Source organism: Callorhinus ursinus, unplaced genomic scaffold (genome assembly GCF_003265705.2).
Source record: "Callorhinus ursinus isolate GAN/ISIS: 27379988/994484 unplaced genomic scaffold, GSC_fseal_2.0 scaffold3, whole genome shotgun sequence".
NCBI lineage: Eukaryota > Metazoa > Chordata > Mammalia > Carnivora > Otariidae > Callorhinus > Callorhinus ursinus.
The window spans coordinates 10,923,233-10,947,483 of NW_027397065.1; the positions used below are offsets into that span (position 1 = coordinate 10,923,233).

The window sequence follows — 24,251 nt, forward strand, 5'->3', positions numbered from 1 at the left end:
TCCCTCTCTCCTTCTCCCCGTCTCCCTCTCCCTCTCTCCAGCTCTCCATCTCTCTCTCTCTCTCCCTCTCTCCCCCTCCCTCCTCCCTCCCTTCCTTTTTCCCTCTCTCTCTCTCCCTTTTTCCCCCCTCCCTCTCTCCCTCCCTCCCCACTCTCCCTCTTTCTCCCCGGCTCTCTCACTCTCTCTCCCTCTCTCCCTCTTTCTCTCAATCTCTCCCTCTTCTTCTCCTTCTTTCTCTCTCTCTCCCTCTTTTTCTTTCCCTCTGCCTCCCTACCTCCCTCTCTCCAGCTCTCCTCCCTCTCCCCTGCCTCTCTCCCCCACCCTCCTCTCCCCACCTCTCCCCATCTCCCTTTTTCCCTTGTCAGTCGCTCGCCCCTTTCCTCTTTCCTGGGACTCTGACTTGACCGCACTACCCCCCCCCATGAGGACTTACTACTGTTTTATTAATAATTATTTAAGCGTTGTTTAAAGTTTGGAACAGCTTGAGACTACCAAAGAGGAAAAAAGAAAGAAGGAAAAATCGGATTGATTGTAAAGTTTATTTTTAAAATCATCATGGGAAGAATAGGAGCCGTTGATTCAGATTGATTTTGTGGCAATAGCTGCATATTCCAGGAGTGTGTTTTGTCATAATTAAACCTTTAAAACCAATGTATACTTTGGGCCAAAAAATAGGGAGTCCCTACCTTGTTTCCTAAAAGGATCTAAAAAGAGCAGAATCCACACTTGGATTATGCTTATATGTGAACGAAGAAAACAATTCAAACCCAGCATATTTCATGAATCATTAAAATGGTGAGTTTAATTCTCATTAAAAATTTTTCCTAACATTTTCAACGACACTCTGTTCATGTTCATAAAACCTAATTTTAAAAACTTTTCAGAAGAAATCAAAATAATTTCCTTCTAATTCTCTTTTAACCATTACAAGGCATTCTCCCCCTCGCCATCCCTTCCCCCTCTAGTGTTCGTGTGCGTGTGTGTGTGTGTGTGTGTGTGTGTGTGACCATAGACGACCCATACTAATCAGGTCTCAGAGTAAATAGCAGCGCAGGGCGATCTCAATGTAAATTGCGCTTGTCAGAAGCACACCCCCCTCCCTCACTTTCCCTCCTCCTCCCCTCACCATCCCCGTCAGTAGGTAGCTAAGGGGGGGGGGGGAAGAAAGAAAGAAAAAGAGGAGGGGGGAGGGGCTCTCCAACCAATGGCGTGCTGGAGGCTTGGCTAACCTTAGACTCCCATTTTCTCTCCCCCCCGATTCAGGGCTCTGACCAGTCAGTCGCCTTTGATTATCAGTTGCCAGCAGCCCTTCTCTTGGCTCCTTGACACGAGCTCCATATAAGGCAGCGATCTCCATAGAAACGTGTCAGTTTCAATAGTAGTGTCAAAGTTCACTATATACAGACATTCGCGCAGATCCCCCTTTCGGAAACATTGCTCTGCGAGTCCTCCCGTTTAAACGCATTCAATTTTGGGGTCTCTCTCTCTCTCTCTCTCTTCTCTCTCTCTTCTCTCTCTCTTCTCCTCCTCCGCCTCTCTCTCTCAATCTCTTTCTCTCTCTTCTCTTCCCTTCTCTCCTCTCTCCCTTTTCTTTTCTTACATATTCTATTAGTTGTTTCCCTTGTATTCCTCTTCTTTCTCTTTTTCTCCCTCCTCCTTGTCTTTTACTCCATTCCTGCAGAAGAGAGAGGGCTAAACTTAAAAAAAAAAAAAAAAAAAGGAGGAGGAGGCACCCCCTTCGTATTCTTCTTATCGTTATTTTATACATATATGATTTTTTTTGGAGGGAGGGTGTTGGTTCCCGGCTGAAGAGCACTTATTTAAAATACTAAAAAAAGAACATTTTTGGGCGATCTCCAGGGTTTTTTTAACTAGCTCTGTGTGTTATAGCAGAAGAAGCAGAAGAAGGAGCAAGAAAGAGGAAAAGAAGAGGATTATTTATTCGACCTACTTTGGATGTCTCTCGCTTTTTTTTTAATTGCAATTCTTTTTCTTCTGATTTTTATTTTTTCGATTTCGCTGTGAATTCGTCGCCGGCGTGAATTATCTCGTATTTTTCTCCCTCTCCGTCACCTCCCGAAAGAAGAAGGCAGCGAGAGCCCGGCGCCACCGGCACAACAAAAAGAGCAAAGTGTGTGATCCTCCTCGCCGGCTGCCTCCCTCTCTCCAGCGCTGCCTTCCTGAATGGCTGGCTGCGTCCAGCCCTGGACCTGGCCCCCCGACACCAACGCGCCCTGATCACCGCCGGCAGCCTCGCCCCGCGCCCTGCTCGGCTCACCGCGCTCCCCTCAATCCCGAGCCCAGCGAGGGCTCCCGCCGGGACAGCGGCGGCGGCGCGGGCGGCCCCGACACGGGCTCGCGCTCCGGCTGCGGCCCCGACTCCAGCTCGGACTCCCGCCCGGGCCCCGGCTCCTCCAGCGGCGCTCGCCGCTGCAGCTGAGGCGGCGACTCCAGCGGCGCCTGCAGCCGCGACCTCCTCCTCCTCCGCCTCCGCCTCCTCCGCCTCCGCCGCCGCCCTCGCCGGCTTCCTCTATGTCGGCTCAGCCGGCGCGCAGCGTGTAGCCGGAGCGGCCGGCGGGCGGGCGGGCGCCCGGCGCGGGTGAGCGAGTGTGTGTGAGAGTGTGTGTGTGCGCGGGGGTGCGGGCGAGGCGGAGGGCGACTGTGTGCGCGCGCCGTGGCCCATGCCCGCCGCCCCCGGCGCTGCGCCCCGCGCCGCTCCCGGCTGCCGCCTGTGCCATTTCTGATTTTGCAACTTGGGGAAGAAGAAAAAAGCGAGAGAAGGGAGCTTGCTCGGTGGGGGGGGGGGGGGGGGGGGGGGGGGGAGGGGGGGGCCCCCCCGGGAGCGGAGCCGGGGGGGAGCGGGCGGGGGGGGCCGGGGGTGTTGGGGGGGGAGCCAGAGAGCCTGGGGGGGCTGCAAAAAGAGAGAAAGAAAACAGCAGGAACCACAACAAAACGCCAGCAGGGCGGGCGGGCGCGCAGCAGCAGCGGGGCGGCCGAGGCAGTAGCGGCGGCAGCGGCGGCGGCGGCGGAGGCAGCGGCCGGTGCCCGGCTCGGGCTCGGCTCCCGCGACCCCGGGGCGCCCGGCGGGCCCCCCGCCCCCTCCCCCTCCCCCCTTCCCCTTCCCCTTCCCCTCCCAGCGCGTCCGCGCGCCCCGCGGCCCTCGGCGAGCAGCTCGGCTCCCCCCAGCGCTCCCCGGGCCCAAAGATATGGCAATGGTAGTTAGCAGCTGGCGAGATCCGCAGGACGACGTGGCCGGGGGCAACCCCGGCGGCCCCAACCCCGCAGCGCAAGCGGCCCGCGGCGGCGGCGGCGGCGGCGGCGAGCAGCAGCAGCAGGCGGGCTCGGGCGCGCCGCACACGCCGCAGACCCCGGGCCAGCCCGGAGCGCCCGCCACCCCCGGCACGGCAGGGGACAAGGGCCAGGGCCCGCCTGGCTCGGGCCAGAGCCAGCAGCACATCGAGTGCGTGGTGTGCGGGGACAAGTCGAGCGGCAAGCACTACGGCCAATTCACCTGCGAGGGCTGCAAAAGTTTCTTCAAGAGGAGCGTCCGCAGGAACTTAACTTACACATGCCGTGCCAACAGGAACTGTCCCATCGACCAGCACCACCGCAACCAGTGCCAATACTGCCGCCTCAAGAAGTGCCTCAAAGTGGGCATGAGGCGGGAAGGTGAATATTTCTTCTCTGCTTCTTTCCCTGAGCTTCGCCCGCCTCCCCGGCCCTCTTTCTTTCTCTCGCGGGGGTGGCTGCTGTATGGGGCTGGAGCTCCTGCGGTCCCGGCCCTGTCCCAGCTTCCCTGTCCCCGCTGCCTTCCTCCCCTGGCGTCACCCCCCCTCCCCAACCAAGCTCGCTGCCGCTGCCTCCCCCTCCCGGCCTGCGCTCCTCTCCCTGGCTCCTCCACCCCTCCTGCTGCCTGCTCAGGATTGTGTCCCTGGGATCGTGAGCTGTGGCTTAAAATCCCTCACTTCCTCTGTCTTGGATATGCTTGGTGTGTGTCTCTTTCCCGCGTGTGCGTGAGGATGCTTGGGGGCTGTGCTGGCATGAACTTGGGGAGGGGTGCTGATTTCCCCCAGAAAACTCTTCTGTGTTTTTCATTCCACTTTCCCCTCCACCTCTTCATACCCTTTATTTAAAATTGGGGAGGGCTGGGGACTGGAGTACCCTGAACCATAGATTCATTGCTGCATCACCCTTTTGGAAGCTTAGCTTGGAAAAAGAGGAGTGAGATTTATTGCACTTGTAGGTCTAATTAGGGGGGAAGGGGGGCTTCTGGCCTGTTCACTGGTTCCCTCTCCTCTTCACCGAGCTGGGGCCGCCTCCTCCAGAGCTGTGGCCTTGTTTTCACCCCTCTACTTTGAAAGGAAAGTTTGTGACTGAACCGTCCTTTCATAGTTGTGTCATTTTTTTAAAAGCATGATACTCGTTTTATTTCTTCATCAAACTCCACCCTCTGCTTAAATACTGCATACAAATTACAATTTACAACGGCATTTACCGATCCTTCTGATTTGGCTATAATGCATAGACTGCAGCTGGCATGAGCTTCCACTTCATTTAATCCCTGTGTTGTATGGGTTTGGTTTCTTTTAACACAACTTTTGATGTTGTATTTAGATATGCTTCATGTTCATGTGGCAAGAGATGCAGCACTTTTCTTATAAATATATTTAGCCGTTTACAGTTAAAGTTTATCTCCTGACAATCATTAAAGATGTCTTATAGTCAAATTAGCGAACCAGTCAATTTTGCAGAATGCAGATTACTCCTTCTTGTAATTGACTTTAAAATTATATTTTATATGCCACAAGAAAAGAAATTGAATTCCTTCAGATCTCAAGGAGCAGGCAAATATGACGACTTCATTTCTAGCTCCAGGGAAATTTTGTAGGCATCTGAAAAAAAAAAAACTGAATTGTGCTCTCATTTAATTGAAAAATAACTGCCAAGTTCAAAACTATAATTAGAAAAAAGTATTCTAGCTGTTATGTTTCAAGAGCTTAAATTGCATTGGGGTTTGCGTTAAAATTAGAATCAAAGCAAACTTAAGAAAATAGTGCACAACCTGAAATAAGACAGCTATGTGTACATGGACATATCTATATTAATTTGTTGGGGGGAGAGTTCAGTAGCCCTAACTTTTCCTAAAGTTGTCTTTGTTTACATGGCAATTTAAAACGCTGGCACTGTTGAAGTAAAACATACACATTAAAAAAAAAAAACTTTGGTCAGCTTTAAGAACTCAAAGCATGCTTACGTTTTGCATTCAGATGGTTAATGAATCCAGTGTTTTTGCAGTTGCAAGCTCGTGCATTCACTGGGCAAAAGCTGGCTGCAGGTTGCAGTGGCACCTCACAGGACAGACATTAATTATATTTCCCACTTTTTTCAATAATGTTTGGCTACTGTAAGTTCAACTTTTTCTTGAAATTTTTCAATTTTCTGTTGCTTTTAACAGTGAACTTTGTGTGGGGCGAAGGGGAGGAGGGGGTAGGGGAGGGGTGCAGGATACTTGTTTTCTATTCAAAAGTTGTAAGTGGTTATGTAACTTGTATCTATTTTAAGGATAATTCTATAGCATTTTGAGAGAATATGGAAACATTTTGAGCAAAACACTGCTTGCTTGCAAATGAAGAGGCGGCTAGGCATTTGCCTAGAACCACAACCTTCCTCTGGTTTCGCCTGTTCTTTTTTGTTTGTTTTGTTTTACTCTGATTTGTTTCATTCTGGAGGGGTGAGTGGGATTTCATTAACCTGTGTATTGCACCTTGGTGGTGGAGGGGGTTGGGTGGCACTTTCTTGGCCATACCGGGCTGGGGGCCCTGAGATCAGGCCTAGTTCTGGCAGGGCTAGGGTGGCCAGGGGCGCAGGCGATGTCTGGGCATACTGAGCCGCGGAGCTGGAGGCTCTCACCCCAGATTTCCTCCCGGTGTGGGCTGTGAGTGAGAGCGAGCGCGAGAGAAGATGCGCCGGGCGCGTGTGGCTGTGGGAAGAGCCTCCGCATTGTGTCGGGTGCGCTGCGGCGCGCCGATGTTCGCAAGCCCCCTGGATGCACATTGCCTCTTTTCTCTCTTTCTTTTTGTCAGCGGTTCAGCGAGGAAGAATGCCTCCAACCCAACCCAATCCAGGCCAGTACGCACTCACCAACGGGGACCCCCTCAACGGCCACTGCTACCTGTCCGGCTACATCTCGCTGCTGCTGCGCGCGGAACCCTACCCCACGTCGCGCTACGGCAGCCAATGCATGCAGCCCAACAACATCATGGGCATCGAGAACATCTGCGAGCTGGCCGCGCGCCTGCTCTTCAGCGCCGTCGAGTGGGCCCGAAACATCCCCTTCTTCCCGGATCTGCAGATCACCGACCAAGTGTCCCTGCTGCGCCTCACCTGGAGCGAGCTGTTCGTGCTCAACGCGGCCCAGTGCTCCATGCCGCTGCACGTGGCGCCGCTGCTGGCCGCCGCGGGCCTGCACGCCTCGCCCATGTCCGCCGACCGCGTCGTGGCCTTCATGGACCACATCCGCATCTTCCAGGAGCAGGTGGAGAAGCTCAAGGCGCTGCACGTCGACTCGGCCGAGTACAGCTGCCTCAAAGCCATCGTGCTGTTCACGTCAGGTGAGGCTGTGGTCGCCGGGAGGGCAGGCCGCGCCGGGGACGACAGCAGGCCGCGCTCCGCCCGGCCCGGCCTCCTACGCCGCGTCGCCGCGCCGGCCTGGCCCGCCCGAGCCCGACCTTGGGCCTGGCGGGGACTTGCGGCCCCGGCGCCCGGACGCGGCCCGCCGCGCCGCTGCCATCTTGGGAGCGCGGCGGTACGGGAGCTGAGGCGGCTGCGAGGCGGGCGGCAGGCGGCCTGGCTCGGGGGCCTGGACCCCACGCGGGGCCGCGCCCGCGGCGGGCGCGCGTCCTGTGTGTGTGTGTGTGTGTGCGTGTGTGCAAGGGGGTGGGGGGGCGTTGGAACTGTCTGGCTGCGCGTGTGTGTGCGGTGTGTATGTGTGTGCGTGTGTGTGCGCCAGCGTTTAGTGTTTCTGGGGGAGGAGAGGGAAGGAAGAGAACGTGGGAATGTGGCTTTCTCCTCTGTGTGGCACGCTCCCTGGATGAGTTTCCCGACACAGAGCGACACACACAGAGGTGGAAAGAGAAGAATACGCGCAAATAAATCATAAATAATCCCGCTTTATTGCTGCCTGATTTTCCCTTATCGGAAACCATTCATGTTTGCAGTTGTTGAGGTTATTGAGGGTTGTAAAAAACGGATTCAATCTAAACAAGAAAGATAAAAAACAAAAGGAATACTGTAGAACCCGCAAGTATGGGAGGATTCCCACCCCAGAGATAAATCTCACAGCCATGCAGAACACACGAACATTGGAAATTTAACAGAGTGTCTTAAAAATATCAAATTAAATGTAGGTGGTGGTAACATGCATGTTAACAATTTCTCTTATGATAGATGGTTCAAATTAACTTCCAGGAAAGTGCATTAACGTTGCCTTTGAAGGCTCTAGTCAGAGCCTCTGAGAACACTGCCCGCTTTTTATTATTGTAACCTGCAAGAGGGAAACATATAAACACCCGGGACAGCAGGTAATGGGGGGAAATATAAACAAAGCCAGAAAGGAGGCTGGTGGGGAACAGAGCTGCTCAGATTGGGTCCCGGGCCCTGCCCACTGTGAATAGGGTTAGCTGCAGTTTTACTCCCATTATTGGCACTATTGTTTTTAATTCCTCCATTCAGAGAACAAATAAACCATCCTAATAAATCTATCCTAGAGCCAGGACCTCCAAAGGCCAAATTAAAACCATTCCTGAGCAGAGATGGCAAAACCCCTTTCCCAAGGCCTTGTTGAACAGTAAGCAATGGTATAATCTATCAATATTTCCTGGCTTTCATGCGTGAAGAATCGTATTTACATTGTATTAAAATGCCTCTTAAATTTGCACAATATTGTAACGTAGCAAATGTAGTATTAATATCGATCTGAGCAGCAGATAATTTATTTAGACAAGAGCATCTCATTTGTATGCAGGGTGGCCAGAGCCGTGGACTTGGACTGCCCCCCTTTTACTTTCAGTGCAAATGCAGGTCTGCTAGTGGGAGAGGGAGTTATTCTTTGCAAGAGGATAAAGTGCAAACCTTAAAACAAATGGAAGATTTATTGAATAGCCTCCTCAGTGTTTGAATGCATTTTATCTTAATAAGTCTTCTTGATGGAAACGTGTTTTTCAAAAGTGACAAAGAGCCTGGGAAGCAGCGACGGGGCTGCTTTAGCTCTGGCAGGCCTGGGGCCTGGCTGGCTCTCTACTCCCCGGCTCTTTAGCCAAATTAATCAGGAAGCAAGCCAGTGTCGGGGAGGCAGGGGTTTTAAAATCTCATCCAGTGAGGTGTCTTGAAGCAGAAATGTGACTTGGAGCTGGACAGAGGTCTTCTCAGGAAAGGTCTTTGCTCCCTTTTCCTTGTCCCCTACTAAGGTTCTTTGAACTCCCTGGACTTTTCTGATCTCCTGCCCTTTCCCAGAGAGAGGCGAGGACGGTGCTGGCCGCAGGGAAGATTGTGGAATTATTCATGCTTTTCTTTCAACTTTCCATCCTAAAACATCCCCGTGAAAAGTGTTCCTTTTTTAAAAGTTTTCCCGAAGAAGTTTCGGAACCATGTCTTCAAGGTGCAGGGGAGGCTGAGAAGTGAACACTAACATTATTTTGTTGAAAAATTGCAAACAGAATATCTGAACATGGAAATGGAGCTGTCAGTAGTAAATTCACCCCCCTCCTCCCTACAACACATTTCCACTTTTGACTAAACGTGTTTTGATTGCTAGCCAGAAGGGAATTCATGGGAAGCCTTCTCAAAGTCATCCAACTTTTAAGCAAACTTTGAATGATGGAAAAGACAGTTTTAGACATATTGTCCAACGACGTTTGCTCTGGCTAAGTATTTGAAGCTGGCACGGGGGTTCCCTGTGGTGGTTTTCACATTTGGCCTCCGGATGGTATGCTTAATCCTTAATATTCTGGACAGCATCCAAGGACTAGGTCATGACCTGAACTTACTTTTTTAAAAAATTCATTAATTCATACACCTAAATATTCCCTCAAATAAATGGGACCTCCTCTGAAAAGAGCCATCTAGTTAACATAAATACAATAAATCCATTTTCAGCACAATAATAACTTTGATTTCTAGTTATGGCAGCTGATTACATCTATATTTCCTGAACACTAAACTCTTTTGAATGCACACCATGAAATACATTCTCTGCACTACAAAGGCTACGCCGGGAGGGCCTGAGCAGTAATGGTTATTTATTTACATAATTTCTTTTCCATATACTATAGGAGAAATATTGAGGGTTCCCACATTGACACTACCACATAAAAAGTGAGGCATGGATTCTGTATATTCTACCTCCTTGTCTGACCTCGGGTCTATCTCATGGAATGTAAATATGTACTGCATTACACCCCTTGCTCACCTCGCCTTGCTTCCACAGCCACCTAATCGATCTGAGAGCTCATACTAACTGTCCACAGTTGGGAGACTCCTGTTGCAGGAATATCCAGAGTGGGGATGAATATCTAGAGTGGGAATCCAGGCCTGAAGTGGGACTCCTGCTGGAGGGAGGCCACGGAGCTGGCCGGCTGACACCTGGCAGCCAAGCCCCGCTACAGGCATTCTGCCTTCAAAGGAGGAAAGAAATCCAAGCAGCCAGCACAGGGCCCAAGCAAGCCCTTCCCCTGCTTCTCTCCCTTGGAGTGGCCTAGCTGGGAGAAGGGTAGTGTCCTTGTGCTCTGGGGGCCCTAATTGTAAATATCAGATAAATATTTTACGGACCTGAGGGGATGCCATATGGGTCTTTAAAAAAGTCTGCTGGGGTATCCGTGGGTCCTTTTCATACTGCATTGTCTGACGCTGAAAGGGATCCTGTGGCATAATGGGCAGATAATGCATGTAAAGCAAGATATATGTAAATATGAGTCTGCATGGTGGCCACTCAGCAGGGCCAGGTTAGCCAGCATGGCCAAGGGCAGACCTCAGGGCCCCCCTCTCTAAGCAGTGAAGCCCCAGAGTGCTCCTGCCCTCACCCTGCTAGCCTCTCACTGGCTTTCCAGATCAGGACAGTGTGGATGCACCAGAGTGGCTGGCAGGAGTAATTAGACATCTGAGAGGAACCCATTCTGGATCCAGGGTCAAAGGAGACCCACCTTAGAAGTTCTTGAATTAGCACTAGTTTTATTTGTATTTTTGCTCAAGGCCGTTGCCTTGTAGATGAAGGTGTCAGAATGCTTTGTAAATCCCAGTTCTTGAAATATAAAGACCTAAACCTCAGAAACTCAGCAGACACGGGTTTCACTTTGAATCGTTTGGTGTGACTTCTTAGGGTCACACTTGCCCATTCACAATTATATAACGTCCTGTTGGGGGCATTGCCATGCACGAATTTCTTCCCAGATCTATATATTAGCAAACTCTGCCTTTGATCTCTAGTCAACCTCCTGACTGGCTAAGGGCTCCTCTGTGATCTTCCTGTTTTTTAAATATTTATTATTAATATAAGAAAAAACACAGGCGTTTGAACTAAGAGAGGAAGTTTTCACTTCATTCCTCTGATTCCACCTTCTTTTCCATTTCTTTGCCTTTAGTTAGTTGATAGAGTATAAACTGCTGTCTTGAAATATTTTTAGGAGACCGTGAGGAGCCTTGGTTGATACAAGATAAACACACAGGTTTTAAGATGCTGTCATTGTGTGTAAGTGCCTTTTTCCCCTTGGTCCTGCAACAGGAAGCCTATTTCCCCAAATCCCCCCCCCCTTCGCCTCCCCAACTCCCAGTTTGGAAGCTGTAACAGCAGCTGTCTGCAGCCCAGCTTTGTGTCTGATCGTTGAAGATGTCTCCTTTCCTCAGCCTGGAGTAACTGAGCCATATTCCTTCTGATTATTATACAGCTTACAGAGATGTGACCAATTTTCAATTACTTGATCTGAAGCACAGATTAGAAGTATACACCCTCACTGAGGATTTGCTGCAGAGTTCTTGCCTGCATAGATCGTGGATCTCAAATCCTGTATTGCTGAAGCCTGGGCTCGATCTGAGTCCACACACTGCCAGCCCACGATTCCTTACCCCTCCCAGGTGTTTGTTAACCAGACAGTCTAGGTTCTCCTTGAGGATTTTTGTTGGGGTCATTTGGGTTTGAGAGGGAGGACTCCAGGAAGCCTGCAAGTACTGTCCCCAGGCTACGTATTTCTTCAGGGCTTCTGAACACCCCGAAATCAGGGGCAAAAGTCCTCCCTTTAATGAGCACAGCGGAAAGATGCTCCCCTGCAGGCGGAGGACAGGTTGCTTCGCACAGCAAACATGGCTCCAGCATCGTACATTATTTAATCCAAAGGTGAAAGAGGAAAAACAAAGGGACTAGAGAGGTTGCTGCCTCTGCATGTGTGTGCTTCCGTCTCCAGCTCCCCTAGGCTTGGTGGGGGTGTGATTTATTTTTATTTGTGTTGGGGGCTGAGGGGAGGGAATGGTAAAGAAGGATTGGGGAGGAATGGAGAGGAGGATTTTTCCCCCCTTTTCCCTTCTATTTTGTTTTCCCCCTCTTATCAACTTAAGCACATTTCTCATGGCTTGCTCGTGCCTTTGCTGTTCACTAACCTGTGTGTCCCATCCCCTTTTCTGTCCTTCCTGTGGCCGCACGGGCAGATGCGTGCGGCCTGTCGGATGCCGCCCACATCGAGAGCCTGCAGGAGAAGTCCCAGTGCGCACTGGAGGAGTATGTGAGGAGCCAGTACCCTAACCAGCCCAGCCGCTTCGGCAAACTCCTACTGCGACTGCCCTCCCTGCGTACCGTGTCCTCCTCGGTCATCGAGCAGCTCTTCTTCGTCCGTTTGGTAGGTAAAACCCCCATCGAAACTCTCATCCGGGATATGTTACTGTCTGGGAGCAGCTTCAACTGGCCTTACATGTCCATCCAGTGCTCCTAGACCTTGGGCGCTTCCTACCTGCCCCTGCCCCCCTAGAGACTCAGAGGACCGGCGGGGGGCCATGGACTCCAAAGCTGCGGGGACATCAGGCGGCTGTTGCGGGGTACAGCTGGGCAGGGGGAGGTGGGCCGGGCCAACAGGAGCAGCCCACCTTGCAGAAATGCAACCCGAGCTGCAAACCAGGAGAAAAAGAGACTCTCTTTAGGATCAGATCTGTGAACATGTTGGAAAGGAAAGAAAAAGGACCTTGTGTCTGGTGAGAAAAGGAAAAAAAAAAAATTGGAAGAGAGGACCATGAGAATTTTAATAAAACAGAAGGAGACTAATGGACCTTCCAGGATTTATTGTGGACGGATGTGGATATATTCTGTACAGAAAACAACACACATGGAAGTGGACTGAATTCTATGTAGAAACACACACACACACACACACACACACACACACACACCCCAAACATTGTTATTCATTTTGTAAAATACTAGTCTTTATTTTCATTTTTTTGTAAAATTTAAACATCGTATGCACATAAAAAAGGAAACAAGAATTAGGGGAAAATAACATTTTCCAAATAATTATAAAAAAATTGTCCTGTGTCTATGTATCTATATCTGTTTTGTATTTTTTTCTGGTTCCAAACCAGATTTCCTGTGATTCTATACTAATAATTTTTGATATAACCCTTTGCTTCTTATAATGAGTGCGATATATGTTGTCAAGGCTGTTCTTCAAGAATTAAAATTGAAGTGAAAATTTAAACAAAAAAATAAAAGAATTTAGCAAAACCCACGTGTCTGGTTACTTGACAGATGTCATTAAGTGCAAGAGAACCCTCCAATTAATTTCCACTCCAATTATTATTAGAATTGGGGAGGTGAGGGTGGAAACTTTTAAGGTCCATTACTAAGTTGTCTAGACTTAATTCCCAAAACCAAGCCACTGCCTTGGTTTTGTAAATGCAGAGGGTCAGGCTCTGTGTGGGCTGGGGTGGGCAGGGAGAGGGCAGCACACCTTGTTTGCTCCCAGCAGCTCTTAAGACCTTGTGGATGGTTGGTGCCCTGCATGGACTTAAAGCGGGTAGCTGGGGTGGGCTTGGTTGTAAGTGGGGGTCGAGTCTGGGGACCACCTGCTTCAGTGACTGCAGGGTGGGGACTTGCCTGGCTGGAGAGGCTGCAGAGAGGCATGGAGAGCTGATGTGGGGGTCGAGGGCAGGGGAGGGCTGCTCAGAAGCCTCTTGTGCCTGTAACTGGACGATGGGCTTCTCCCCAGCTCTGGGAGAGAGTTAGGGCCTCAACACTGCCAAACCTACTTTACTTCCCCTTATGGTCTGCGGCAGAGCTGGCTAGGGTTTACCTTTCACTCCTGACCCTGTGACAGGGGTTCCCGGGAGGGCTCTCAAGCTCAGTTGGGTGAAGGGAAAGCCCCACCCCCACCCCGCACTTATGGGCGTGGACCTGGAACTTGGGGAGTTGGTGAGCTAGGCTAGAGCAGGTTCTTTCCAGAAGCACCGTTTGGGCTCTAGTGGCCCTTCCAGGGCAGAAACCTGCTGCTGAGGCCTCTCTTTGGGTGTGCGCGGGGGGCTGCTCTCTTGCAGCTTTCGGAGCATGAATGTTTTATAGGGTTCTAGTCGGCGCTGTGAGAACACATACTACCAAGGGAGCTTTTTTCCAAACGTATTAATAAAGCCAGATCTTTTGAAATAACACTACTCTTACTTCCTCCCCCACCCCTCACCCCCAAACAGGCCTTGGATGAGGCAAGAGCTTCATTTTCAGAAGTCATTGACAAAGTTCTGCTTTCATTTGCTGTCTAGAAATCTCCAGGTTCCCCCACTCCTTTAAAAAATGTATTAACAAGCTCCAAGCCACCTGAGGTTTTAATATTCTAGGTGCAGGGCAGCGGAGCGGGGGTGGACAATGCCACACTCTCTGTGGAGAAACCCCCACAGGTCCACCTGCCACCCGGCCTGAGCCTTAGGGAGGTAGGACAGGTATAGTGTGTGGTGCCTTCCTGCCCTCGCGTGGGTCCCATCCCTCCCTGGGCTTATCCTTTGCACTATGCCCATAGGCAATGTCTTTGGGCCCAGGTTGACTTCCCTGCAGAGTGAGCACCCAAGGCCAGATGGGCAAGGGAAGAGATCATATTTAACTCCCGACCGCCTCCCAGAAAGTCTCAGAGAGCCCTCTAGGGCTGCGGGATCAGGGAATGTGGGGCTTGGGGTGGGGTAGGCTGCAGCCTGGCGCTGAGGGGGAGGGGAGACGAGCTGGCTCCAAGCGCTCACCGATCTTTGCTGCCTTTCTTGAAATGAGATGTAAATATATTCATTACAGTGTGATCCCTCTGATGAAAACAGATAAACATTTTTGTAGGTCGGAAACGTATTTTTCAATTAATTTCAATATGGAGGCCCAAGCACAAGGTGCCCAGTGCGGGGACCCTTCCGGAAGTCAAGGCCTGGGATGTCTAAGGCACTTGCTCCTGGGTCTAGAGGTGACAGTGGTAACTTGTCTCTTGCGGGACTGGGCTGGGAGCATTGCCCATGGCCTGAGGAATCCTGCGACCTTTCTAAGCCTAGGCCTAAGCCCGGAGCTGAGCAGCCCAGCGTGGGAAGAAGAGCAGGCCTTCCTCTATATGGCTTCACGGACTCCCTTGCAGGCTCCGTGAGGGAACCAGGAGGCCGAGGTGCTGAGCGGAACAGAGAAGGAAAAGGTGGTCTGCTCCCATGCTCAGCGGACCTGGCTGGGGGCGGCAGGCAGTGGGTTTCTCCTGTGCAGTCTCCTTGGTAGCATTACACTCATCTTCAGAGGTCTCTATGTGTCTCAAGCAGAGAGACATAGCCTCCCTAGAGACTCAGCGGCTCTGTGGGTGCTCCTTGGGGCGCGAGACAGGCTGCCTGAGTTCCGTGGCTTTTCACTCTCAGAGAGCGAGGTCGGACCCACAAATCTGCTCATGCTAACGGGAGGTTGAGGAGCCGAGACTGCACTATTTAAGCCACGGGTTAAGCCTTCCAACAGCCAGGAAGCGCCCTCTCTGCTCCCTGAGCATTCTCAAGGCTCCCCGGCCGGACTGCCCGGTGTCCGCGGCCCAAGAGCTAAGGGCCCGCGAGCAGTCGCACGGCCTCCTTGCTGTGCAGAAGGGCAGCCCCAGTAGTGGCTGGGCTGCCCCTGTCCAGTGCCCTGCATGCCCTCGGACCCTGGAAGCCACTGGACAGAAGGCGACATGGAGTGGGTGGGACTCTCGCCTGCCTGGGTGGCCGCCCAGAGGCCCCTGAGTAATGAGCCGGCTTTCGAGCCAAGCGCCAGGGGGAGCCGTGGAACTTGGGTGTGAGGCCGAAGGCAGGTGTAGGCTGGATGGTCACCTTGGAGCGCGCAGCCCCGCCTTGGCCTGCGGAGGCGTAGCATCCCTAAGGAGTTGGGAGAATAGGATTGGGGTAACTGGGTAGGATAGAACTGACAGGGTCCCCAAGCCTGGAGGAAATACATCATAACTGTTGGAGAGCAGCCCACACAAGGTGACTTCCTTCTCAAAATTACCTGTGACATATGAAAGCCAACGCTCCCCTTTCTAACCCAAACACTTGCTGGGCGACTGAGAACTTTAGGGGCTTTGAAGTCAGTTTAAACTACTTTAGCCACAAGCTTTTCTGAAAACATCAAAAAAGCCATCTTAGGACGTGCTCTCCTCTGGGAATTTCTAGGGCACAAGGCTGCACCTCATCTGCAGCCAGGGGACAAAGAGTGGCCTAAGGGAGTTAAAATGTGGCCTCTGCCCCCACAGGCACACCCCAAACCGCGACCAGGCCTGGGGGGAAGCCCCGGGGCTGGGGATGGGTGTGCCGCCGGCCGCCAGAACAACCCTGGGCTTCCGGGACTCTGCCCCTTACGTTGGTTCAGCCTCATGGTCTCTGGCTGCTGCAAAGGGTCTGGGTGGGCTTCCCAAGGCCCCATCGCCCAGCTTTGAGGTCAGGGGCACTAGGGCTATGGAGCCTCTTAGATCCAAGCCCACCTGAGCTCGTCTGCTTAGAGAATGCAAAAAGTTTATTTTTTTAAAAAAAATCCTCCTCCTCCGCTCATAGGCAGTCCTTATATCTCCTCCAGTGCCAGAATCACCTCCGGTAAGCTACTCGAGTCTCCAGAACAAACCACCCGAATGTCTCTGCAAATGGAAAACCATGAAGGAAAACCATGAAGGGGAGGGTAGGCAGGGAGACGCAAGTGGAAACTAATAAAACTCTTGTTAGAGGGCCTGCTCAGGATCCGAGGCGTCACTGGGCCTTTTACTTGGAAAGCCAAAGAGTTGTATTCCTAAATGAGTTAAAGACCCATTTACCTCTGTCGTGTTCTATTCATCAAGCCACAAGTTGAGAGTTCCTAACATGAAACTATTTGTTTGCTTACACAACCAGCTGGGCGCAATTTCACGTCTGAGATATCTATCTGAAAGCGCCTCTCATTTATTATCTCTCCTTGTCAGCGAATCCATTTTCCAGCTCCCCCTCCCCCCTTTGGAGTTTATTTATTTATTTTTGGTGGGACTTCTTTGCCTGGGAGGACCTGGGTCTAGAACGCTCCCCAGGGAGCAGCCGGTCCCTGCGGGGCTTTCTGCTGTGCCCAGGGCGCATGGACCAGGGGGCAGCAGAGGCGCGCTCAGGGCCACCGCTGACCCCTTGCAGGCGGCCCGAGAAGGCCAAGGTGAGGGGCGGGCAGCGGGTGGGCCTGGCGGGACACTGCGAAGCTGCCTTTCTCCCTGGATGTCCTCCCTGCTAGCTCTCCCAGAGGAAGCCACAACCACCTGTGTGAGGAGGGGGTGGGAGGAGGCCCGGGAGGGGAGTCCAGGAGCCTCTCTCCCAGATGGGGGCCCGAGATACGGATTTGAGAGATGCTTTTACAAAGCCTCACCTAATCCCATGGGGCCAATTTCTTCTCCCAGGCTGGGCCGGAGCGCAGAGTGAGTAACCAAGATGTAAATAGTTGTGTGATGGGTTGGGGGAGGGGGCAGCGCATTTATTGTGTGTGCGGAGGGAAGAAGGCTGCACGTGGTTTCAATTTTGAAGCACAAAGAAATAACATGCAATGCAGAAAATAGGTTTATGAATGTAATTGAGAGGAAAGAAAACAATTAACACGGTGCAAGGTTGCACACTCGATTCTCCACCCCTCGCCTTCTCTTCTACCCCAATTTTGAGAAATCCGGGTCATGTGAATAGAGTGGGTCTAGGCAGTTGGATCCGGCTGACAAGGGAACCCCTGATGGAGATCAGAGTGATGGGTGGATAATGGTGTCTATCCATCTCCTAGTCTGCTAAGGCCTCCTCCAACCAAGCTGAAAGCGAGGGATCAAATCCCCAAGTCCATTGTATAAAATATCAGTAGTTGTAAAGGTGGAAAGGAGAAGGGTTGTCTGTAAGGAAGGGGAGAGGGAGAAGAAGGAGATAGCCAGGGATTTCTTTAAGACAGACCAGGCTGGTCTCTGCAAGCTATCCTATTGTGTTGATTTAGGAGGACATTTGCTGTATATAACGTTTAAGGCTGATAATATCATTGCGCAGCCAGATAAATAAAGCGTTGGCCCAACAGTGGGGTCAGCGATCGATCTCCGGGCTCAGAGGAAAAAGGAGAGAGACAGGATGGAGCACGAGGCTCTGTCTGTGTGCTTGTCAGTCGGCATGCAGGAGCCCGAGTGTGTGTGAGCGTCAGGGTGTGCGAGAGAGAACCAAGTCTTGAGCTGGCCAAGCGGCTCATTAGCATTCCTAACCCATGGACCTGTGCTGACAACTAACAGAGATATCCCGCTCGCCACCAGGCCTCCTCTCCTTTTGTCTTCAGATCTGGAGGAGAAAAAGATTTCTCGGTGGAAGCTGGAGCCTGAACTTCCATGTGGTGGATAGAGAGTCAGGGTATATAAAGAGATGTTTCAGGATCTTGCCTGATCTTTCACTCTGCTTTTAAAAACTTCCCTCCTAAAGAAGGAAGTTTTTGTTTTGTTTTGTTTGTTTTGTTTTGTTTTTTTGCTTTTCTCTCTTTAAGTGTAATATGTTTGTTGAAACTCCAAGCTTAAATAAGAGAGAAAATTCTCTGAAAATATTTTGCCATTTCTCCTTGTTGACATGCAGAGAGGTGGATGTTTATATGTTTGGCTCACATACACATGTAAAGCTGGTACTTTTAAAGATTTCTAGAACATAGCAACCAGGGGTTGTCTGAGATTTTTGTTTCTCTTCTTTCTTCTGTTTGGTTTTGTTTTTGTTATGACAAAATTCACTTGATTTTCTATAATAAATGTTCTGCTTATTACTTTATCAGTCCGTCATTGAAGTACAGTACATCTCTCAAAATGAAATAGGGTCTAATTTTTATGAACTATCAGAAATGAGCAATTTTAGAGGCCTCCACTATTCTAAGAAACATTTTAAGATTATACTCATTCGTGCAGCTTTAATCACCTTACACCTATTTTGGGGAAAGTGTCTTAGTTAACTATATCTCATAGGGATAAATACTTATCTACTGCTCTCCTAGATCCTGCGCCTTGAACTCCATCAAATGAGGCAGATAGTTTTACATCGGAGTGTACAAATTATCCCATGTTGACAGATGTTTGTCACTTAGTAACTTCTTTCCAAGTTTCCCCCCCCCTCCCCTAAGCCTTCTTTCTTCCTTGCTTTGTTGTTTTAAAATATGCATGTCTCTCACTGGAATGCCAGTCACGAGTGCAAACTTTGTGTCCAACCTCCCACATGAAATGATCCTTTTAGAGGGAACTCGATATGTCTCAATCTGCACTTCACTCAAAGCCTGTGGGTACGGGCCACTCACTCACTGGTCCTGGCTCCAAAATAACTCAGCAGAAACGAGTTTCCATCTAAAAATCCCCTCGAATGTCTCCCAGGGAAGAAATATAGCTCCTATAATTAAAGGAGGCAACGGCCAGAGGGGGAATGCAGCCGGCAGCCAAAAAAAAAAGTAAGAGTTTTATTTATTTGCTGATTGAACTTGGGTTGTCACGACCAGCAGGTTTAATGCACACTGGAAGTGCTGGTGGTTTGTACTGTGTGTGCACCAGAGGGTGAGGTGGGCAGGAAAGAAGGGGAAGGGGAGGATGACACGGAACAGGGGGAATGAAAGAGGTGAGGACAAATTTGGGAGACAGAGCATGATCTCTGTGGGACAATGTGAGGCAATTTCCTAGCACTGGATTTGCGTAAAAACTTGCAGTTGACGGACAGGGGTGGGGGGACCTCAGAGGAGAGGAGGGGGTAATTATAGTAAACTCTTAAATGTGGGGTATCGTCAGGAAAAGGAGGACTCTGATTTCCCTAGAAAAGTAATGTGACAGCAGGAAAATTATTAGCTGTGCTGTGTGTGGCGGTTTCTGTATGTGGGGGGTGGAATTATGAAGAGAGGAACCCGAGAGTAGGGAAGAAGTTCCAGGACTCAAAAGCAGAAGTGCCATGGAGCCAGAAGCCCTCCACCCTCCTTGGCAAAAGTTGCCTAGTAGGTGTGGATGTGGAGTCTCTAGAAGACATCATCTTTACATCTTATTTTAATTAGTTTCATCTATTTGAACTGATTCTGGCATTAGAACCACTTATAGGATGATTCAGCTCCCAGGATGAAGAACACCTCCCCATCTCTTTGACCGCCCCCCCCACCCCCCCCCACCCCGCCAAAGCTTCAGAACAGAAGGAGTACTCAGTCTGGGCAGCTCATTTCTATTAAAAAGACAAAACTTTAGCACTGATGAAAAACAGATGAATTTTTTCTCCCTCTCTCTGAAACAGTTACTCTCTTTTACTGATGTGAAGTGACGTCAGCAAAGCCTGTCCTATCCCCTTGGAGAGAAGGGGGGGAGGAGGAAGGGGATGGAAGGAGGGAGCTGGGAGAAAGAGCTAGAGAAAAAGAGAAAGAGCGAGCTGAGAGAAGAGGGGAAGGGAGGGGTTGGGAAGGAGAGATTGAGAATGAATATTCTCCACTTTTTGACCAAAATCCCACAAAGAGTGGGCAAAACAATGCTTTAGAAGCCCAGAATTGATAGGACACCTTTCTCTACTCTCACCCGATCTACATATTCTAACATATGGAAAGCTTACAGGCCCTGTGCACTTATAGAAGCCGATAATGCATTAGCTCTCAGCAATATTTACAGCACCACTTTTAATACACACCAGATGGTTCGCGACTGTGCCGCCTCAGCCAGCTCGCTCCTCGATTTTACTCGGCGGCACTTTGTTGCAATTACGCTCCATGCTGAGACCAATTTTATTGGTGACCTATTTTTCATATTTGTAGCATTTTATGTTAAAAACCTCCTCTCTGGCCTTTTTGTAAAGGGCAGCGCTCAGGAAAGGAGAGCTTAGGAGGACGGTGGGGCTGTCTAGGTGGATATTAATATTTATCATGATGTTACGTACCTCAGGTTTAAGTGAGTAAACCGGATAGACATAAATACTCTGGTCATTACGTTTGTTCACTCACCTCCTGTTTGTCAGACCCCCACGGACTGTCTACACGCCGCGCTTGCCTCAGAGTCAATACACCGGACCATAAATATTGTATTCCATTAATTATCACGCCACTGGCTTATCCTGGGCGCCGGCGTCCTCGAGCGACGCAGGGCAAATGAGGACGCTTCCCGAGCATATTTCTAGGCTGGGAACCCCGCTGAAATTTCCGCCGTGCCTGGGAATTCCTAGAGCCTGAGCGCCTGGCTCAACCCGGGCTGGGCCTGGGGCTGGCTTGCGGGGGAGGGGTGTGCGGCGGGCAAAGGCCCGACACCGCCAGGAGCGCTCAGTACCTGTTATCTTGCGGCGCAGAAGGCCACAGGGAGAATCCCATTTGGCACGCCAGGAAAGGCTTTCAACTTTATCTCCCGCCATGTAAATATCCCCGAGTGCCCGACTCCGGGACTTTGTTTTGCTCCGAACAATATAAATATCCTATTTGCTACAACGCAGGTGTGCTCTTCCTACCCAAACTCTCTTTTCCCCCTCGTTTATAGTAACTCTTTATACCCCCTTCCCCTGGTTAAAAAAAAAAAAAAAATCACAGATGTTTACTTTATTGGTATAACCTATACCATGGTTAGGCTGAGAATAATATGCCTCAACTAACAGTCATTTAGCAAATAATAGAGGCGTTCTGGATGCTTTCCAACGTTACACATGTACTTGGTCATAAAATGATACGTGGAAAAATTAACATCTGCTTTCCTAAAATAAAGTGTGCCAAGTAGCTCTTTATGAATGCTTCCCTCATTTTAAAAAGAAATATGGAGAGATAAACTGGCACCCAGATGTATAGCATATTTATAATGGTTTTAGGATTTAAAGGTAACTATTCATTGCACAAACCATTTGAAAACTGACGGTTTAAAAGCTACTTAACCCCAGACATCTTCGAATCCTGAAGAGTCTTCCAAATTTTATTATTTAAAGAGGAATTTACTGTAATTTAATTGTGTATCAAAGCAGAACTATGTGCAAGTCGGGGCACTGCAGCCTGAGCTCAACAGAAATTCCAGCCCGCCTTTTATTTACCTAATTTCTCAGCAAGGTTCCCAGGCCCTTAAGAAAGCAGAGCTGGAAAGTTTAGTTGGGCTCTTTTTTGTTGTTGTTTAATTCCACTATTAGGAAATGAGGCCTACCTTTGAATTATTTCATTAGGGTTTGGCCTTTTGGGGGAAGGGGTGGGAACCATAATCATTAGTGGCTTTTTATTATTTCTACAATAAATGGCTAGATTCTTTGTTGAATAAGCTGCTTGAATGTTTTGCAGATGTTCCACTTAGACCAAATCTGACCCCCTATTTCCTCCCAAATAAGTCGCTTAAACTCTCCCACCAGTGCATTTACTCGAGAGCGCATACTCCCCCATCCTGGCAAGTTTATAAGTGTAGAACATATTCTTATGAAATTTCCACCTAACTGCACACACGCACACACACACACATTTACACACACACACACACACTCCCACCCACCGAGCCTCTGAGCGTGGCAGCGGATAAGGGAAAAAAAGATGAGAAACTGGTGAGGCGGAATGGAAAGGAGGAGGGAAGTCAGCCCAGTGGTTACTCCCCTGTGCGGAGGCGCGCCCTCCTTGGGCCTCTCACCCCCCTTTGTGCCTTTGGTTTGAAACATAGGGGGTGGCCCGGATCCGTTTCCCCCAAAGTGCTGGGAATCTCGATTTGCCAAGCGCTCGGGCGCGTCCGCCCAAGGTGCTTCGGGGCTGTGCGGGCGAGCCGAGGCCGAGCCGGGCCGGCCCCGCGGTCAGCTCGGAGCCTCGGGCGGGCGGCACCGCCCAGCCGCCACGGCCGCGCGTGGCACGGCGGGGCTAACAAAGGGCGCCGTGGGGCGCGGGGCGCGGGCACGTGACGGCTCGAGCGCCGCGTCGCGGGCCCGCCGCGGGGAGGGGCGGCCAGCTCGGGGTGCCTGGTGGCTTCTTGACAGAAAAAGCCCTGCGCGCCTCGGGCTGGCTGCGCCGGGCCGCGCTCTGCCGCGAAGAGAAGTACTTGTCTGGCTCTGCGGTGGAGAAGCCGCACCTCTCATCTCCAGCTCTCACTTGAAAAGCACTTGGGAAGAAACTGTGTGTGCGGGGAGGGCCGCGGGGTGGGCCGGGGCCAGGCTGGGAGGCTGAGGGGGGCCGGCTTGTGGGTGGATGGGGAGGAGGTTGAAGAAACAGCTCCTTTCTGAGTGACAGGACTCCTTTTCAAAGGGCAAACAAGGAACGGGGGTGGGGGAGAACCTCCTAATATGAATAGGAGAATTTTCAGGGTTTCGCAGTTACTCCCACTCCTCCCCTTTTTAAGACAGAGATCTTTCTTTCTCTTTCTTTCTTTCTTTCTTTCTCTCTTTCTCTTTCTTTCTTTCTTTCTCTTCCCTTTTCTCTTCCTTTCCTTTCTCTTTTTAGGTAGGAAGTGCGTGTGCAAACGGGTCTTGATGTGTTTCAGGAGAAAGACTGATCTGTTAACTTTTAAACATCTTTTGGGGTTGGTAAAAATTGCTGAAACATTTTAACATGTTTTTGTGGACTCCCTGACCAGACTGGATGAGGCAGCAGAGTCACCCTCTCAGACAGAGGTCTTCAGTTAAAGATGGTGTGTTTGTGAGGGAAAGCAAGGGAATACCTTGCACAGTTCTCCCTCACCCCAGTAACAAAACCTGTCACCCCTCTACTTCTTACTAGAAAAGGGATAGTGCCCTTATTTGTACACCTCTAAGGTGATTATTAGATGCCTCTGTGAAAAAATCAGGTTGGGAGAGGACAGCTCATCTCTCACACACATGGATTTTTAAAGCCTGCCTGTATCTATAGTTTAATCTTAGAAACACTTTTATTATGTCCATTCTCAACCCTAGCTATTTTTTTTAATTGTTGAAGGGCCATGCCTTAGAGAGGAGAAAACTTTCTTTTTAAAAAGATTTAAACCCACAGTACCAGTTGTTTGTTGTTGTTATCATGATTATGATGGTTATTATGTCATCCCTCCTTTTTGCACTTGATCTGATGAGAGAACTTTTTAAAAGGGTGTGAAATGAAGGACACAAAGACAGTATATCAATGAAAAGAAGAAAGTGGCCCTTTTAATGAGAACTAAAGAAAACCCAAATGTGATGAAGTGTACCGTAAAAGCTGCTTCAAAGTCCATCTTAATTCCCTTGGGCTCAGTCATCACGAACTTGTGGTAATTGGGAGTTCTTCACGGAGGTAAGGCGGCCATGGGTGGGAAGTCAGGCACATGCACCTCCCTGCCCTATCATTCCAAATACATTTTAACCAGGAACTTGGAGATTTTACAGAACTCAGGTTTGGCTACTTCACTTTCAGACTCTACCTGCCCATTCCAGTGATTTGTTTCCTTCCCGAGGAATCGTCCTCACTAAGGAAGCTTCATCCTGCTGCTCCCCCGCAACCCCCAGCGGGTTGGTATATGCTGGGCCATATTCTAGGTTTTGACTATTATTTTGTGATCAACTCTGTTTAATTTTTCTATTTATTTTTGGACCTCAGCCTTTCTGGATCACAAAAGTCCCCACAAGCAACACAGCAATAAATCCAAGCAAAAATAAGACAGATTTCCTCATCGATGTGTAATAAAGTTAAAGGACATTGTTTTGTCAGACAAGCGCTAAGTAGAAAATAAATCTCAGAGTCTGGGGAAACAAAACGGAGCGCTGCTGGCGTGTGTGTAAATTTACTTTTAAAAGCAATAAATCAATGTTAAATTAAACAGCTGGGTACCCTGTCTAGGAGAAGGTTCAGTGTTTAAGAAGACCTTGAT

At 50.1% G+C, this 24,251-nt stretch overlaps 1 protein-coding gene and 1 long non-coding RNA gene across 2 annotated transcripts in view; one reads left to right on the forward strand and one right to left on the reverse strand.

The window, feature by feature from the left end:
* Window positions 1–2,790, reverse strand: part of LOC112819670 (uncharacterized) — a 151,532-nt gene extending 148,742 nt beyond the window's left edge. Inside the window, exon 1 of the long non-coding RNA XR_012376818.1 lies at window positions 1,952–2,790. This is a non-coding gene — a long non-coding RNA (uncharacterized lncRNA). The remainder of the gene's footprint in view (window positions 1–1,951) is intronic.
* A 98-nt stretch (window positions 2,791–2,888) lies between these two features.
* On the forward strand, window positions 2,889–12,751 carry NR2F1 (nuclear receptor subfamily 2 group F member 1). The gene is made up of 3 exons (XM_025866599.2): window positions 2,889–3,669; window positions 6,084–6,611; window positions 11,692–12,751. The coding sequence occupies exons 1-3, from the start codon at window positions 3,207–3,209 to the stop codon at window positions 11,970–11,972; spliced, it is 1,272 nt and encodes a 423-aa protein (XP_025722384.1). The 5' UTR covers window positions 2,889–3,206; the 3' UTR covers window positions 11,973–12,751.
* Window positions 12,752–24,251: the final 11,500 nt, after the last annotated feature.

What these genes read in the sequence shown, in the direction of transcription:
- NR2F1 (XM_025866599.2), top strand. Translation starts at nt 3,207, where the DNA reads ATGGCAATGGTAGTTAGCAGCTGGCGAGATCCGCAGGACGACGTGGCC. An exon ending in AGTGGGCATGAGGCGGGAAG is followed by an intron (nt 3,670 to 6,083) that starts GTGAATATTTCT and finishes TCTTTTTGTCAG; the next exon opens with CGGTTCAGCGAGGAAGAATG. An exon ending in CATCGTGCTGTTCACGTCAG is followed by an intron (nt 6,612 to 11,691) that starts GTGAGGCTGTGG and finishes CCGCACGGGCAG; the next exon opens with ATGCGTGCGGCCTGTCGGAT.